Raw genomic sequence first — 15,450 nt, forward strand, 5'->3', positions numbered from 1 at the left:
GTGTATTGGGGTATGCCCGACAACCGGTTTCTCCCACACCTCCTTAACCATGTCATGGAAGCCATCCCGATGCAGCCAATCAAGTTCGAATTGAACTTGCGTATATGATGTGGGTGTGGCAAACCAGTAGTTAGGAGGATGGGTGCGTGGTCTGATAGAGCTTCGACTTGGGGTAGAGCACATACAAAAACCATACGGAATTTGGATTCCCAGTTGGTATCCATTAACACACGATCTAGTGTCTCGTATGTCGGCTCCAGAAGACTGTTCTCCCAAGTGAACTGTCTTCCAATTATGGAAACCTCTAACAGATCTAGACTGTCGATGACAGCGTTGAAAAGGAAAGGCCAATGATTATCAAATCTACCGTGGCTTTTCTCATGTGGGAATCGTAGCAACTTGAAATCACCACATATAAGAATAGGTATGGATTATCTTTCGCCAGTTTAACCAATTCATGGAGAAAATCAGTCTTGAACTCATCCCGGGCTGCACCATAAACGGCGACGAGAGTCCATGTGAAGTTATCGGCTTTGTCACAGATATGGAGTTTAATGTGAAACTCACCATCTGAACTAGCGAAAACATCCACAGTTCATGTGTTCACACCAATTAAAATATTTCCAGAATGACCTCTAGCTAGGCGGCCGCGAAATCCAAGTGAAGTCTATCCCGCCAGAAAGGAGGTTAAGCAGACTTACCGAGAAAATCACGTCTCCCCGTTTCAGAGATAACCAAAAATTCTAAAATATACTCCCTATTACATTCCGTAATGAATAGATGTTTAGCCAAGTCACCAAGACCTCTGCTATTAAAAAAGATACCATTCATGAGGAAACAATAGGAGATTTAGAAAATTTCACCCTCTTAGAGGAGTTGCGGCTCTTTTTCAAAGGGGTGGCCTTTGATTTACGTCTGAAAGCTGTAACCTCTATCGATGAGCTAAGCTCGGGTTCAACCAAGCCCACGTCCGAAACCTCTCTTACAAAATGAGAAAGCAGCTGACCATCTGATGTGGCATGCAGCTCCTCCTCATCTAGATGTGAGGCAAGATATTTGCTAGAAACTCGTGAAGTAACCTTTAACCGGTCATATTCCAAATGTCTCAAAGCGTTTGTGAAAACAGAAATATCCTTCTCATTATTTTTTTAGACTAACACCCACATTATTCAGTTTAGAAACGATGGTTGCAGTGGAAAACGATAAAAAGGATTTGGGTAGCGATGTTATACCTTGGTTGTCGAGATTCTGCACAGCTTTACGACCCATAGCCTTGGCCAAGGATTTGGGTAGGGACATGCACGGGAATGAGCCGGGGAGGCTGTCGCGAGGCCATGGATATGAATCAATACCCCGCTGGGTAATCCGTATTGCCAGCCTGAGTTCTCTCCCCTACTCCTTTTGACCCGTTAACAGGGAAGAGCCACTTTGTGACCGTGCTAATCCTTCTCGGAAAGCAAGATCACCATGCCTGGTTTGGTCCCTACCATTAATGTTTATCAGCACCAACATCGACACCCTCTCGAAACAAAAATCTGCAACCCAAAATCAACGAGGAGATACATCAACAGATGCCTCCTTTTGCTGCTGCTATCTTCCAACTGGCCATAGCGCTTCCAACCACGCATATACATAGCTTTTTCGCAGACATAAACGCAGAGGATCCAAGATAAAGTCTGCGAGCGAGACTGCTTTTTCTACTACATGGCAAAGCCAAATAGTGTAAGAAAAAGGAAAAGGAGGGCGGCCCGACGTGGTTATCTTAAATGCGCAGGCAAGTCCAAGTGCGTGACATGCATTTGCTGGTTGCATGCATGCATGCATGCATGCACCTTCTCGTGACCGATCCATCCATCCGTAAAGCCGGGCAACACACGAGGAAAAGCAAAGCCTAAAGCACTGCACATGTCAAACTATCAAAGCCGTCCGTGCTTGTCACCACCTCAGCTAGCCCGCCCACTTTTGCTTTGGGCTGTGTCGCACACACATGGTGACATGGTACTGCCGCCTGCCGATCCCAACATCTCTCTCTTTTATCTCTGTGTGTGTATGTCAGCATGCACCACATCACATGCACCCAACTGCAAGACGGAAACGGGCCGATCTGATCTTATTTTTCTACAGATAGATGTGCATTACGCCTTTACAACACCGTCGTCATCCCATCTCCAGATGAGTCCGATCGATCTCGCTTCTTTTTATACACAGTACGTAGTATATTGTACTACTACTAGTAGCTAGCTATAGCTAGAGGCTGAGTGCGTTGCATATTCTCGTGCCTACGCAAACACTACCGCTTTATCTTTTCTTTTGTCGCTACACCAATATAAAGAGAAAAAAGGAAGATAAGGTGAACGAAATAATAAAGAAAAAGGAAAAGTAGCTAGGTTGCAGTCAAAAGAGTGTCCATGGATGGATCGGTGGACGGAGGTTCTGATGAGATCTCAGTCAGTGCGCGGGGAAGAAGAGGGGTGAGGGGTCTCGCTCCATGGTGCCCTGCTGCGGGTCGACCCTGAGCCGGCCCATCTTCTCCTCGCACCAGTGCAGCTGCTGGTCCGTGATCTCCGGCATGCGCAGCACCCGGGCCACCACCTTGAGGTCGATGAGCCCCAGCAGCACCGCCACCTCCTCCTCCTCCCGCACCTTGATCCGCTTCAGGCACCGCCGCGGCCGGCTCAGGTCCTTGAGCCGGCTCTTCTTCTGATCAACACAAAAACAAAACATTCAAAAAACTGCAGTAGGAATGCATGCATGCATGAACACTTGATTGATGACGGTCACTCACGGCCTTGTTGGTTCTCTTGAGGGTGATGACGATCGACTGGTCGCCGGCGCTCGTCCTCCGCCGCACCATCTCCCTGAACATCTGGTAGTGGCTCCGCTTGTCGGCGCGGAGGAACGCCATGAACGTCCTGATGGATTCCTCCAGGATGTGCAGGAACTGCACCGCCGATATCAGGTCGTCCTTCTCGTCCTCCTCCTCTGTGCACATCAACCAGTCAGTAAAAATTCAGTACAAATTACATGTATAGCATGACAGATCAATGCATGGCTGGGGACGTACCTCTGAACTCTGGGACGAGGAGCAGCTTCGGGGAGGAGTTCTTCATCCGGGCGTAGACCTCGGGCCGGCGGCCATGCTCAAAGGGCTCGTTCTCCATGAACCGGTAGAGCAGCACCTGGAACTGTTGGAACTCCTGCGCCACGCGCGCCGGGCAGCACCGCGCCTCCAGCATCATCGTGCCGCCGACGCCGGCGTTGTGGCGACGGAAGGTGGTGTAGTTCCAGTTGAGGGCCTCCCACGTGAGGCAGATCTGGGCCACGTACACCCGCTCCAGCTCCGGGTACGGGTCGCGCAGCCCGATCGCCGGCGCCGGCGCCTCCGCGCTCCTCGGCTTCGGCCTCGGCGCCGCCATGGACAGCTTGTGCGTGATCCGCTGCGACATCGACCGCGGCTGGCACTTGATCGACCTGAACGACTCTGCATGCACAAGCACAACACACATGCATCGACGTCGTCATCGTCCATAATTCTTCAGCCGGCAGCAGGAACACAAATTTAAAATGGAACATTGTTCTTACAATAATGTGTTAGCTAGATTTGTAGTACTAGGACTAGATAACGTGCGTCGAGGAACATGTAATGATTTGTTTTATTGGGAACGTGTAATAAGAATTCTCCATTGAGCCCACACATGCCCCTGAAAAGCGTTGCAAAGAACTGGAAATACGGGCGACCGGAGCTTGTTTGCAACAAAAGTTGATCTAGTAGAGGTGATGATGACTGATAACTTGGGGAATATTCGGTGATGATGATGATGATGATGAGCAAGTTCATCAGTTTTCCTAGATACAATCAATTCGGCAGTAAACAATTTAGTGTATAGGTACCTGTCTCGGTGAGCTTCTGGGCGCCGACGCGGTGGAAGTAGACCATGTCCTCGTCGTACTTGCGGAAGAGCGTGTAGGACTCCCACCTCGCCGAGCTCCGGCGCGACGAGGACGAGAAGAGGTCCGAGTAGGCGTCCTTGCCGGTCGTCACCGTCGAGCTCTGCCACTCCACCGAGCTCTTGGACGTCGACTCGCTCGTCAGCGTCGACGCGCCGAACCGGCAGCTGTCCCCGTCCTCCTCCTCGCGCCGCGGCCGCAGCCGGGCGCCGCCGTCAAGCTGCAGCTTCTTCGTGTCGGCCAGCGCCTGGCTGTTCACGAACCGCTTCACGTCCGGAAAGCCGTCGGCCTTCTCCTCTAGCTCTTCTTCCACTCCACGCCCGTCTTCAGGACGATCACCGTCATTATCTCTTCCTCTGCTTCGTTGCTTCTCTGCAACCGTATGACAATCAGTGTAAGATCAAGCTGAGAAGTGACCGATGAAAAAGAAGTGAGCGAGAATAAGAACGAAGTGGAATCTAGGTACCTAGGAGATTGCCTTTAACGGAATCATTCTCCGGTAGTGACGACGACGCGGCGACCGGAATATTCTGCCGATACCCATCCGTCGCCACGGGGACGCCGTCGTCGGCTACGGAGACGGCCACGTTAACCCTGGCCTCTTCGGCCGCGGTGGCACTGGCAGTGGCGGCATCACTTTCGACGCGGTGGTCCTCCTCCTCGCGCGGCGCGAATGAGACGCGGTTGGTGGATTCCGGCGGGGCCGTGTGAAAGGCGCGGCTGTTCTCCGCCACCTCCAAGCAATGTTGCGCAGCCGTACCACCAGCACCAGTGTACAAAAGGTGATTCTTTGCTTCGTCGCCAAGGCCAAGCAGGGCAGTGTCCTCGAACACGGCCTCGTCGAACCAGAACAACGTGTCCGCCGCCTGCTGCCGCTCCCCTCCAGCGACGATGTGGTCGGCGGCCACGTCCTCCCTCCCGGAGTTACTCTCTGTAAGTTTATCACGGCCACGACGCTCCCTGCACACATGCACGTACGCAGAAGAAGTGAGCAGAAATTCGTGAGCATGCATGCCTGAATTGAAGGAGCAATAATTTCTTAATCAGTAAGCTTCGTAGCACCAACCTTGCGCGGTGCAGTCGAGCGAAGAGCTTGGCGAGGAGGAAGAGCAGGAGGTAGGCGAGGAGGAGCAGAAAGCTGAGGGAGGCCAGGGCGTGGAGGAGACCGCCGGTGCCGCCACCGCCGGACGCGGGCAGCCACGTCACCTGCAGCAGCTCCGCCATGGGACGAGGGCAGGAGGAGGAGCTCCTAACAAGCTGCTGGCCATGAGAAGGAGCCTGCGAGCCAAACACCGCCGGAGAAGAAGAAGAAGAGCAACACGAGCTGCTGCTCCCATTACGCATCTATCTGCTCCGACGCCGCCGACGACGAGTGGCAAATCAACCTCCGATGATGTGTACGCTTGGTTGCTTGCTCTAGAGGCGTACGCGCGGTGGAGAAGCTAGCTTTTCTGCTTTGGCCAAGGAAGGAAGAGCCAACCAACCGCAATGGTGGCAGGCACACACTGGCTTGCTGCTTTGCTCCAGGGAGAGGAAAGTGGCGAGAGTGGGGAGAGATCAAAGCGAAGATGGTTTGGGAAAACCCGAGGTTTATAGCTCGGCTCCCGTCCATAAAGCAAGGTGGTGTAGAGAGATTTTCATATCATATCATGGGGAGGGCATACGTGCATGGGGCCCAACGTGATCTAGAAAAGAGAAGATGGGACGGACGCGATGGGCAGGGTTAGCAAGCAAGTAATCTCCGAGTGATTATTACGAGAGCTGAGCAGTAAACAAACAATTATTTGGGGGCAGGCAGGGCCCTGCGTCAAGTGACTTGCATTAGGAGCTAAGCCTATATGCGAGATGCGATATGCGTTTCATCGCCCGCCGCCGCGGGTTTGGTATAACGCGCTCTCTCTAGCTAGCACCTCACATCAATCTTCCCTCGTTCGCTCGCTTTGTTGTGGTACTTGTAGCACTTGTTTTTAGTAGCTGTGAGTTGTGATCACCTGCACTTTGTTGCTCAAAGCAAGAGGTTAATCACGCGTGCCAAGGAGAAAGTTCAGTAGGAGATACAACATGCACGTTTGTGTCCAAGGACTAAGCTATTCATACGTTGGAAAACCTTGTTTCCCCTTTTTCTTGAAGCCACCTTCCTGGCAACAACGCCGACTCGATCTCCTTCCTCGGTGCGGTGTTCAGCCAGCTTGTAAGGATCCAATGGTGGCCTCCCAAGACCATTCGGGACGCCGTTATGGTGGTTGCTTAGGTGTCTACTTCCCCTGTCGCCCACCGCCTTCTCACGGTAGTCGTTCGGTAGTAGCTGGCTCTACCAAGGGCGGAGGCAGGGGGTGACTGGGGCTGTAGCTCCCCCATTCTCTCACAAATGCATGTATATCTTCTTGCTAATCCTCTAAATGTGAGAGAGAGTTAGTTAGATTTGGGTAGTTTGGCCCATGCTAACATTACATGACACCTTTGGCACCCTCAATCTTAATTTTTTGTCTACAGCACTGACGGACGACATTTATCCGCTAGGCAAATCTTAGGAGTGGTGGTGGTGATGAGGATCAGTCACGATGGTGGCGGAACACGACTTGGTGGTATAGTCATTTACTAGATCCGGCAATGGTGGCGTCTTGAGGGATCACGGGTAGCTTATGTATCGATTATCTAGGGTAAAAAAATCTAGGCATGGCTATCTAGATCCGGTGACGACGGCGTCTCGAGTGCTCATTCAACATTTTGTGTATCAATTGTCCAAGGCGAAAACCAAGGCCTACTTGTTTGGACCCGGCGGCAATGATGTTATGCGGTGTTCCTGCCTGATTGTATTGTTGTGGTGCACCGTTACATACTGCTTGAATGAAAATCCAACACTCTGCCTTACTGGTTGGATCTGCCATTAGTGATGCAAGATGATAGGATACATATTCCTTGTTTGAGGTGTCCCATCAAAGAATAGGTTCCACTCCGCCTTATCATTGGGTAGTGGTTGCTAGCCTGTGGGTACTTTCTTTTTATTTTGCCAGTTTTATCATATATGTGATATTTGGGTGTATGCATCCTTAGTTGGTGCCGAGGCCAGAGATAAGCAAGCTTCCAAGTCTTCTCTTCTATATCAAAACCTTATTATTTCACAAATCGATATACATTTCAAATTGGAATGAAAGCTTCAGATATACTAACCTTAAAATATTGAAAATTGAAGATATACAAAACTTCAAGATTAACTGAAAAACAAGGAGGACAGAAATAATTCTAGGTATTTTTTGCCGCCGCATTAGAAACTTTGACCTATTGAATGTGATGAACGAACTTTTCTTCGGTACACCCCCCACCCCTAGAAAAAAATACGAATTTCCATGAAGATCAAAGGTGGACATTAGAAGGTACCCCCTTCAATCAAAAAGGATAATATAGTTTTTTATCCAAATCAATCTATTCAATATATTTGATGTGCAATCTAATATGGTGATAGGCTTTTAAACTAACTTTAAGATTCATGAAAAGCTAATATGGTGAAGGGGGGGTGTACCGAAGCAAAACTCATAATGTTTTAATGCCAAATATTAGAATTGGAAAAACATCACAACATCAAACAAATGATTTTCCCGGGAAAACATGTTAGAAATGAAAATCAAGATACACAAACAGAACTTGGTGATTGGTGACCATGTGAGGTTATCGATGGTGCACATCACTTGGGGTTGCTGAATCTAGGGATCCAAATGATGATAGTGTGTGGTAGAAGGTGTGAAAAAGCCTGAAATGGAAAACCATTTCTCTCTGGGCCACACACAAAGCTCTCACAAAACCAAGCCTTTAAAGTTGACCCAAACTCTGAGCTATGTTGATGTGTTATTTGACAACAATAGATCGATGTGTAAGTAAGTCCTTGGACATGGGTATGTGTTCTGTGTTTGGACTTTGGAACTTCTCCTTTTCTATCAAATAGATATATCAACATATCACTTCATAAGTTGGTATTAAATATGGAGTAGCATTCCATACCAACCAAGCAGTGAAAGACATGCACCCTCATATCACAATCATTGAATAAAAGCAAGATTTGGTCCATTCATTCACATATATAAATATACAAACCAAGAAATGTATACGTATTTTGAGAATAGGGGCGAGACAACTTTGGTAAGACACAACTATAGCAGAGGGGCAAGGAGAGAACCAAGAATCTTGAGGCTTGAGAGGTATCAGGAGGAATATCGTTTTAATATAGTCACATCGAGGGCCTTGCACAACCACAATAGGCGTTGCTAGTCTTGAGTTACGTGAAGTGCCAAGTAGGCAACTAAATGTATGCACTGGCGGACCTCTCCGGTGGGCAGGGTATGGCGCCTGCCACACCTTAATTTGGAGCAATTTTTTTTATACCTAGTATGCATCAATCGCTAGCAGAAAACTGCCTTGTCGCTGTTAATACACGTGATGGGCCGACGGCCCGACGCAGCGAGTGGCAAGATGGGCCAACACCCAGCCACGCGAGGCAGCAGGTTCGAGCGTCCACGGAGCGAGCAGAGACGCAACGCACGCACTCGACCACTCTGTTCTCTCCCCAGTCCCCACGACGCCAACCCTAATCCCGGCAGCGGCGGCGGCTGGCCAGGTCTCCAGCCTCCAGGAGTGGGCGGGGCAGCCAGCGGCAGGCAACGGCGAGTGATGGCGGCGGCGGCTGGCCAGGTCTCCAGCCTCCAGGAGTGGGCGGGGCAGGCAACGGCGAGTGACGGCGGGGCAGCCAGCGGCAGGGCAGGCAACGGCGGCGCAGTCAGGGGGGCTAGAGGGCGGCGGCACCGCGGCAGCAAGCGGCGTCTCTAGCAGCAGCAACAATAGTCCGGCCGGCGCAGTCATGGGCAGACGGGCTCACGGCCACATTGCCTGAATATGGAAAGGAAGAGGAAGGCAGTAGGAAATTCAAAGAAAAGGGGAGGAGGTGATTTCTCAATTTTCCTGAAATTGTGTTGCAAATTCTAGCAGTAGCTTGAAGCCTCAAATTCAGCAGGATTAATGTTGTGAACACTCTGATTGTGAATTGCAGATTTGAAAAGATATTTTGAAGTGCTTGGTAGTGGCAGCAGCTCGAAATTGAATCCAAGTACTCGTGAAAGTGTCAATGTTTCGGCACATGCCACTCATCAAGATCAAGTGAGTTCGGTGCAAGTAGAGCATGAAAATTTGATGCAAACTGAACAAGTGGAAGAACAAACTACAGATTCTCTTGAAGCTATAGTGGAAGAGAATGCTGAAGTTCATGAAGTTGAAGGTATATCTGTTTTTAGTGAAGATTACATAAATGGTGATCCTGGACTTCGCATTCCACTTGATAGATTTGCCCCCAACATTAGAGATGATGTTAGATTTGCTTATATACGAATGGGTGCAACTCGACCAACTAGTTGCACTTTCCCCCCAAATAGAAATGGAAGATGCTTCCGGCCACAATGGTATAAGGACTTTGATTGGTTGGAATATAGTGTAACAAAGCATAAGGCCTATTGCTTCTATTGTTATCTTTTTAAGCATGACCGAATGGATGAAAAATTTGGGCATGATGTTTTCTCCAAATTGGGTTTTGACTGTTGGAAAAATGCGGTTGCAGCATTCCGTAAACATGTTGGTGGGCCATGTAGCATCCACAATATTTCAAAAACAGCATGTGATGATTTTAAAAATCAAGGGGCAAGTGTGAAAAGTAAAGTTACAACTTACAGCAAAGGTTCACTAGTGAAGTATGAAACTCGTGTGGATACATCTTTGGGCATTGTAAGTTATCTAGCATTGCTAGGTGAACCATTTCGTGGACATGATGAATCCAGTACTTCTTTGAACAAGGGAAATTTTTTAGAGTTACTTGATTGGGTGAAAGAAAGAATTCCAGAAGTGAAGGTTGCATTTGATGAGCTATGCCCTAAGAATGCCAAAATGACTTCTGGAAAAATTCAAAAAATCCTTGCTAAACATTGTGCACAAGCGGTCACCAAGGCAATCAAAGAAGAGATGGGTGATTCTCTTTTCTCTGTTCTTATTGATGAGTGCCGTGATATATCGGTGAAAGAACAAATGGCCGTGGTAATTAGGTATGTGTTTAAGTTTTTGAAGTGTATATGTGTTTTTTGATCATTTTGTTCTATGTAGAGTGGTCAACTAATTATATGACTTCCTGTAGGTATTTGAGCAAACAAGGAGAGACTATTGAACGCTTTTTAGGTATTAAGCATGTTCCGGACACAACATCTGCTTCTTTAAAGAAGGCATTATTGGAGGTTTTTGCTAAGCACGGTCTAGTTGTTGCACGACTACGAGGGCAAGGGTATGATGGGGCATCTAATATGAGAGGAGAATTCAATGGCCTTCAGAAGTTAATTCGAGATGAGAACCCATATGCTTTCTATATCCATTGCTTTGCCCACCAACTGCAGTTGGTAGTTGTTGCTGTTTCGAGATGCTGCAAGGGTGTTGAGGATTTTTTTGAATATGTGACCATGATTGCTAATCTCAGTACTTCATCTTGCAAGAGGAAGGATAAATTGCTTGACAAGCAAAAAGAGGTTCTTTTGAATAAGATTAAGAGTGGTGAGATGCCAATGGGAAGAGGGAAAAATCAAGAAACATCCTTGGTCAGACCTGGAGATACAAGATGGGGCTCTCATTACACAACCTTATCTCGCATTGAATCAATGTGGGATGCAGTCATAGAGGTTTTGGGCATTGTTGAGGATGATGTGCGTGTTCCATGTAGGGCGGGACGTTTGGTTCATCAAATGGAGACTTTTAGCTTTGTGTTCATCTTGAAGATGATGCTAAAAATCCTTCGCATGACAAATGATTTGTCTCTTCTATTGCAAAAGAAGGATCAAAATGTTGTTCAGGTATGTGATGCATCATGCTATATGTATCTAGTCTGCTCGATATATTTTGTTCATGTAAACATTGTCTAAAATTGTAATTGTCTCATTTCAGGCAATGTCATTGGTTACAGATGTGAGAACACGTTTGATCAACTGGAGAAATAATGGTTGGGAGCCACTCTTGGAAGATGTCAAAGCCTTTTGCACCAAAAACGACATTCCGATACCAAATATGGATGACATCTTTACAAAGTGGGGAAATCAAGAAAAGGTGGACGAAACAATGTCACGGCTGATCATTTTTTCCGCGTGGACACCTTCTATGCTGCCATAGACTCCATCACCACAGAGTTTGATCATCGTTTTAATGAGGTATCTTCGGAGCTGCTCCAGAACTTCTCTTGTCTTGACCCAAGAAACTCCTTTTCTAGGTTCAATGTGAATAAGCTTGCTAGACTCACAGAGATTTATCATGAGGATTTCTCAGATTACGAACGTGAACATATAGTTGATAACCTAGAGCTATTCATTATCCATATGAGAAGAATTGAAGACTTTAGAGCTTGTCATGATATTGCAAGTCTAGCTAAAAAGATGGTTGAACTTGAAAGGCATGTCATGTTTCCTGTTGTTTATCGCCTCATTGAGTTGGCATTGCTACTACTGGTAGCGACATCAACAGTTGAAAGAGCCTTCTCATCAATGAAAATCATCAAGACTGAGTTGCGCAGCAGGATGTCTGATGGCTGGCTTAATGACTTGATGGTGTGTTACATTGAGCGAGAGATCTTCAAAAGTATTGATCTTGGTAAAATTAAGGAAGATTTTCAGAAGGAGGGTAGGGCACTGCCATTACCTGGGTCTTCCCGACGCCATTAAATGCTTCATTATCGGTATGTTTTAGATAGTTTTCCTATTGAAACATGTCTACAATTTCATTGTATTTGGTTATTTATTTGTAGTGTACAATTTCATTCCTTTGATTTGCATAAAGAAAAATCTTAGTGAGACTTCACCCCACCTAAATTTTTTTTCGTGGTCCGCCTCTGAATGTATGCACATTTCGGTGATAATAGAATATGAGTGCTCTTTTCTAGTTGAAGTGGTGACTGTGACATTCCACGATACAGCAAAGTGGGCTTACCTATTCATGGAGATTAAGGCAGCAATGGAGCATATGCGGCGAGTGTATGTTTCGACGATAACGAGTTATTGTATTATTTTTCCTTATAAATTAGTTGTGATGCGAGGAACGACTGTCGATTTGTGGTGTTGAGGCTTCAACCACAAACATATGTTTTGAATCTTCTGCACAACGAATGTAATCCCCTATTTGATGCCTACTAAAGCTATCACTTTACCCCAGAAGACACAATCACATAGAAAAGAAAGTGGGTAAACAAATTGTGCAAACATTAGCAATGGAAAAAAAACTGTAGATCAGAGACTTGATAGCTCTATCAAAAAAGTTAAAGAACCTAAAATATAGCCTAACATTCCTACGTAAGATATAGCTTTCCAATAGAAAATAGAGGTTCACTGCAGCATGCAATGAAAAGTGCCACTGAATTAACTAAAAATAGCATATACGAGGGAGTAAAAGTAAAAACATTGCCGGTCGTCTCAGAGGCAAAGGAAGTGCACGTATTGAATCCACTAAAAAGGGTAGGCTTACCATCGAAACAATTCATCTTAAAATTAATTATTTGTTGCTATCAAAAATCAAACTATCTATGGGGCATAGTTGTAAAATTTTGGATATTGGTAGAGGAAGAATAACTAATATTGTCTTCGCGGATACTCTAGAGATGGGGGTAGGCCCAACCCAGGCTTGTGTTGTTAAGGTTGTTGTACACAACCTCAATTGAGCATTCAGTTAGAGACGACGATCGCTGGTTCGCTAGATGGGAGGTGTGTTTCATCGCCCGCCACCGCAGGTTTGGTATAAAGCGCTCGCTAGAACTTCCACATCCATCTTCCCTCACTCGCTTTGTCGTGCTACTTGTAACACTTGTTTTTACTAGCTGTGAGTTGTGATCACCTGTGCTTGTTGCTCAAATCAAGAGGTTAATCACACGCGCGTGCCAAGGAGAAAGTTCAACATGTGATACAACATGCACGTTTGTGACCAGGGACTAAGCTTTTCATACGTTGGAAAACCTTGTTCCCCCTTTTTCCAGAAGCCGCCTTCCTGCCATCGACAGCGACTCGATCTCCTTCCTCGTTCTGCCGCACGCCGTCATGGCCGCCTCTCCTCTTGAGGCATTGTGTGTGGGGCGACTATCCAAGACGATGTGGTGTTCGGCCTTCTTGTAAGGATTCAATGGTGGTCTCCCAAAACCCTTTGGGATGCCGTTTTAGCAGTTGCTTAGGTGTCTACTTCCGTCGTCGTCCACCGTCTTTTCACAGTAGCCGTTTGGTAGTAGCTGGCTCTACCAAGAGCGGAGGCAGGGGGTCTGGCTGGGGTTGTAGCTCCCATTCTCTCACAAACGCATGTATATCTTGTTGCTAATCCTCTGAATGTGCGAGATAATTAGATAGATTTGGACAATTTGGCCCATGCTAACATTACATGACACCTAAGATGCGTTGTTAGGTGCTCCATTTTCCCATTGAGGACGAACCTCAACCTGTGCTCGAGACGCATTTTTGTTCGTCGTCTCCGGGCTATATCCTCGCGGTCATCTTTTCTATTTGAATGGAACCAAAGCTCTCCGCTTTCTAGATGATCCAAAATGTTCCATCTTCCTAGAAAAGTGGATTCGTTCCAGAAAAGTTCCAGAAGATGCTAATGTTATGTCTCCACCACTGGCGGACGACATTGATCCGTTAGGCAGATCTTAGGAGTGGTGGTGGTAATGATGATCAGTCGCGATGGTGCCGAAACACGACTTGGTTGTATAGTCATTGACCAGATCCGGCAATGGTGGCGTATTGAGGGCTCAATGGGTAGCTTATGTATCGATTATCTAGGGTGAAAAATCTAGGCATGGCTATCTAGATCGGATTAGAATGGCGTCTCGAGAGCTCACTCGCCATCTTCTGTATCAACTATCCAAGGCAAAAACCTAGGCCTAGCTATTTGGACCCGCCGACAATGATATTATGCAGTGTTCCCTGCCTGATTATATTGTTGTGGTGCACTGTTACACATTGATGTTACATACTGCTTGGAGGAAAACCCAACACTCTGCCTTACTGGTTAAATCTGCCGTTGATGATGCAAGATGATAGGGTACATATTCCTTGTTGGAGGTGTCGCATAGAAGACTAGGTTCCACTCCAACTCACCATTCGGTAGTTGTTGTTAGCGTGTGGGCAGTTTCTTGGTAATCTCCGACCTAGGAGTTACAAAGCAAAACAACTGTGATTTATATTGTGTTTGGCAACAATGTTTCTTCTTTCCCTTCATTTTGCTAGTTTTATCGCATATGATTCACATCTTTGTCCATCGTGTGTTTTCCCCTCGACCACGATGACGAGACAGTTGAGCATGGGACAACCCCCCCCCCCCCCCCAAGAGAAGTTTACAAATTTCCTATGCTAGGGGTGCGGGCATCCCGCATAAGCCCGCAAAATCGGCAGATTAGTTCAAACTGAACTAAATCTGAACCGGAAAATTATAACAGACCTGATATACTTTGACTTGGAAGCGGGGCAGATCGGGCGCCGCTCTGCACCCCTATCCTATGCATATTAAAGGTGGATATTGCAAGGCACCCCTTCAATTAAAAAGGATAATGTAGTCTTTTTAAATCCAAATCAATCTACTCAATATGCTTGATGTGCAAGCTAATATGGTAATAGGATTTTAAAGTAACTCTTTGATGCATCAAAAGCTAATATGCTGAAGGGGGGGGGGTATCGAAGCACAACTCATGATGTTTTTATGCCAAATGTTAGATTGGAAAAATACCACAACATCAAACAAATTATTTTCCTGGGAAAACATGTTTAAAATGAAAATTAAGAAAACAAACAAAAGTTGGTGATTGGTGACCATGTGAGCTTATCGATGGTGCGCATCACTTGGGGGTGCTGACTCTAGAGGTCCAAATTATGATAGTGGTGTGGTAGAAGGTGTGAAAAACCTTGAAAATGGAAAAACATGTCTCTTTGTGCCACACACAAAAGGTCTCGCGAAACCAAGGCTTTAAAGTTGGCCCAAACTCTGAGCCATGTAGATGTGTTATCTCGCAACAATGTTAGATCGATGTATAAGTATGTTCTGGATATGGGCATGTGTTATGTGTTTGGACTTTGAGATTTCTCTTTTTCTATCAAATAGATATACTAATATATCACTTCGTAAGTTGGTATTAAATATGGAGTAGCATTCCGTACCAACCAAGCATTGAAATGCATGCACACCCATATCACAATCCTCGAATAACAGTAAGATTTGATCCATCCATTCACCTATATAAATATACAAACCAAGAATGTATACATATTTTGAGAATAGGGGTCAGACCACTTTGGTAAGACACAACTATTGCATAGAGGGACAGGGAGAGAACCAAGAACCTTGAGGCTTGAGAGGTATCAGGAGGAATAACACTTTAATGCAGTCGCATCGAGGGCCTTGAATTGCCACAATGGGTGTTGATAGCCTTGAGTTACATGAAGGTGCCAAGTAGGCAGTTAAATGTAT

The 15,450-nt window shown here is 46.4% G+C and overlaps 1 protein-coding gene across 1 annotated transcript; it reads right to left on the reverse strand.

The window, feature by feature from the left end:
* Window positions 1-2,086: 2,086 nt before the first annotated feature.
* LOC123076897 (uncharacterized) lies at window positions 2,087-5,535 on the reverse strand. The gene is made up of 6 exons (XM_044499045.1): window positions 5,015-5,535; window positions 4,415-4,908; window positions 3,892-4,320; window positions 3,065-3,481; window positions 2,786-2,982; window positions 2,087-2,700 (listed from the first exon to the last, which is right to left on the reverse strand). The coding sequence occupies exons 1-6, from the start codon at window positions 5,290-5,292 to the stop codon at window positions 2,449-2,451; spliced, it is 2,067 nt and encodes a 688-aa protein (XP_044354980.1). The 5' UTR covers window positions 5,293-5,535; the 3' UTR covers window positions 2,087-2,448.
* Between the last annotated feature and the right edge of the window lie 9,915 nt (window positions 5,536-15,450).

The sequence above is a fragment of the Triticum aestivum genome, chromosome 3D (genome assembly GCF_018294505.1).
Source record: "Triticum aestivum cultivar Chinese Spring chromosome 3D, IWGSC CS RefSeq v2.1, whole genome shotgun sequence".
NCBI classification, from domain to species: Eukaryota; Viridiplantae; Streptophyta; class Magnoliopsida; order Poales; family Poaceae; genus Triticum; species Triticum aestivum.

What these genes read in the sequence shown, in the direction of transcription:
- LOC123076897 (XM_044499045.1), bottom strand. Translation starts at nt 5,292, where the DNA reads ATGCGTAATGGGAGCAGCAGCTCGTGTTGCTCTTCTTCTTCTTCTCCG. An exon ending in GCTCGACTGCACCGCGCAAG is followed by an intron (nt 4,909 to 5,014) that starts GTTGGTGCTACG and finishes GCATGTGTGCAG; the next exon opens with GGAGCGTCGTGGCCGTGATA. An exon ending in CCAGAAGCTCACCGAGACAG is followed by an intron (nt 3,482 to 3,891) that starts GTACCTATACAC and finishes TTGTGCATGCAG; the next exon opens with AGTCGTTCAGGTCGATCAAG.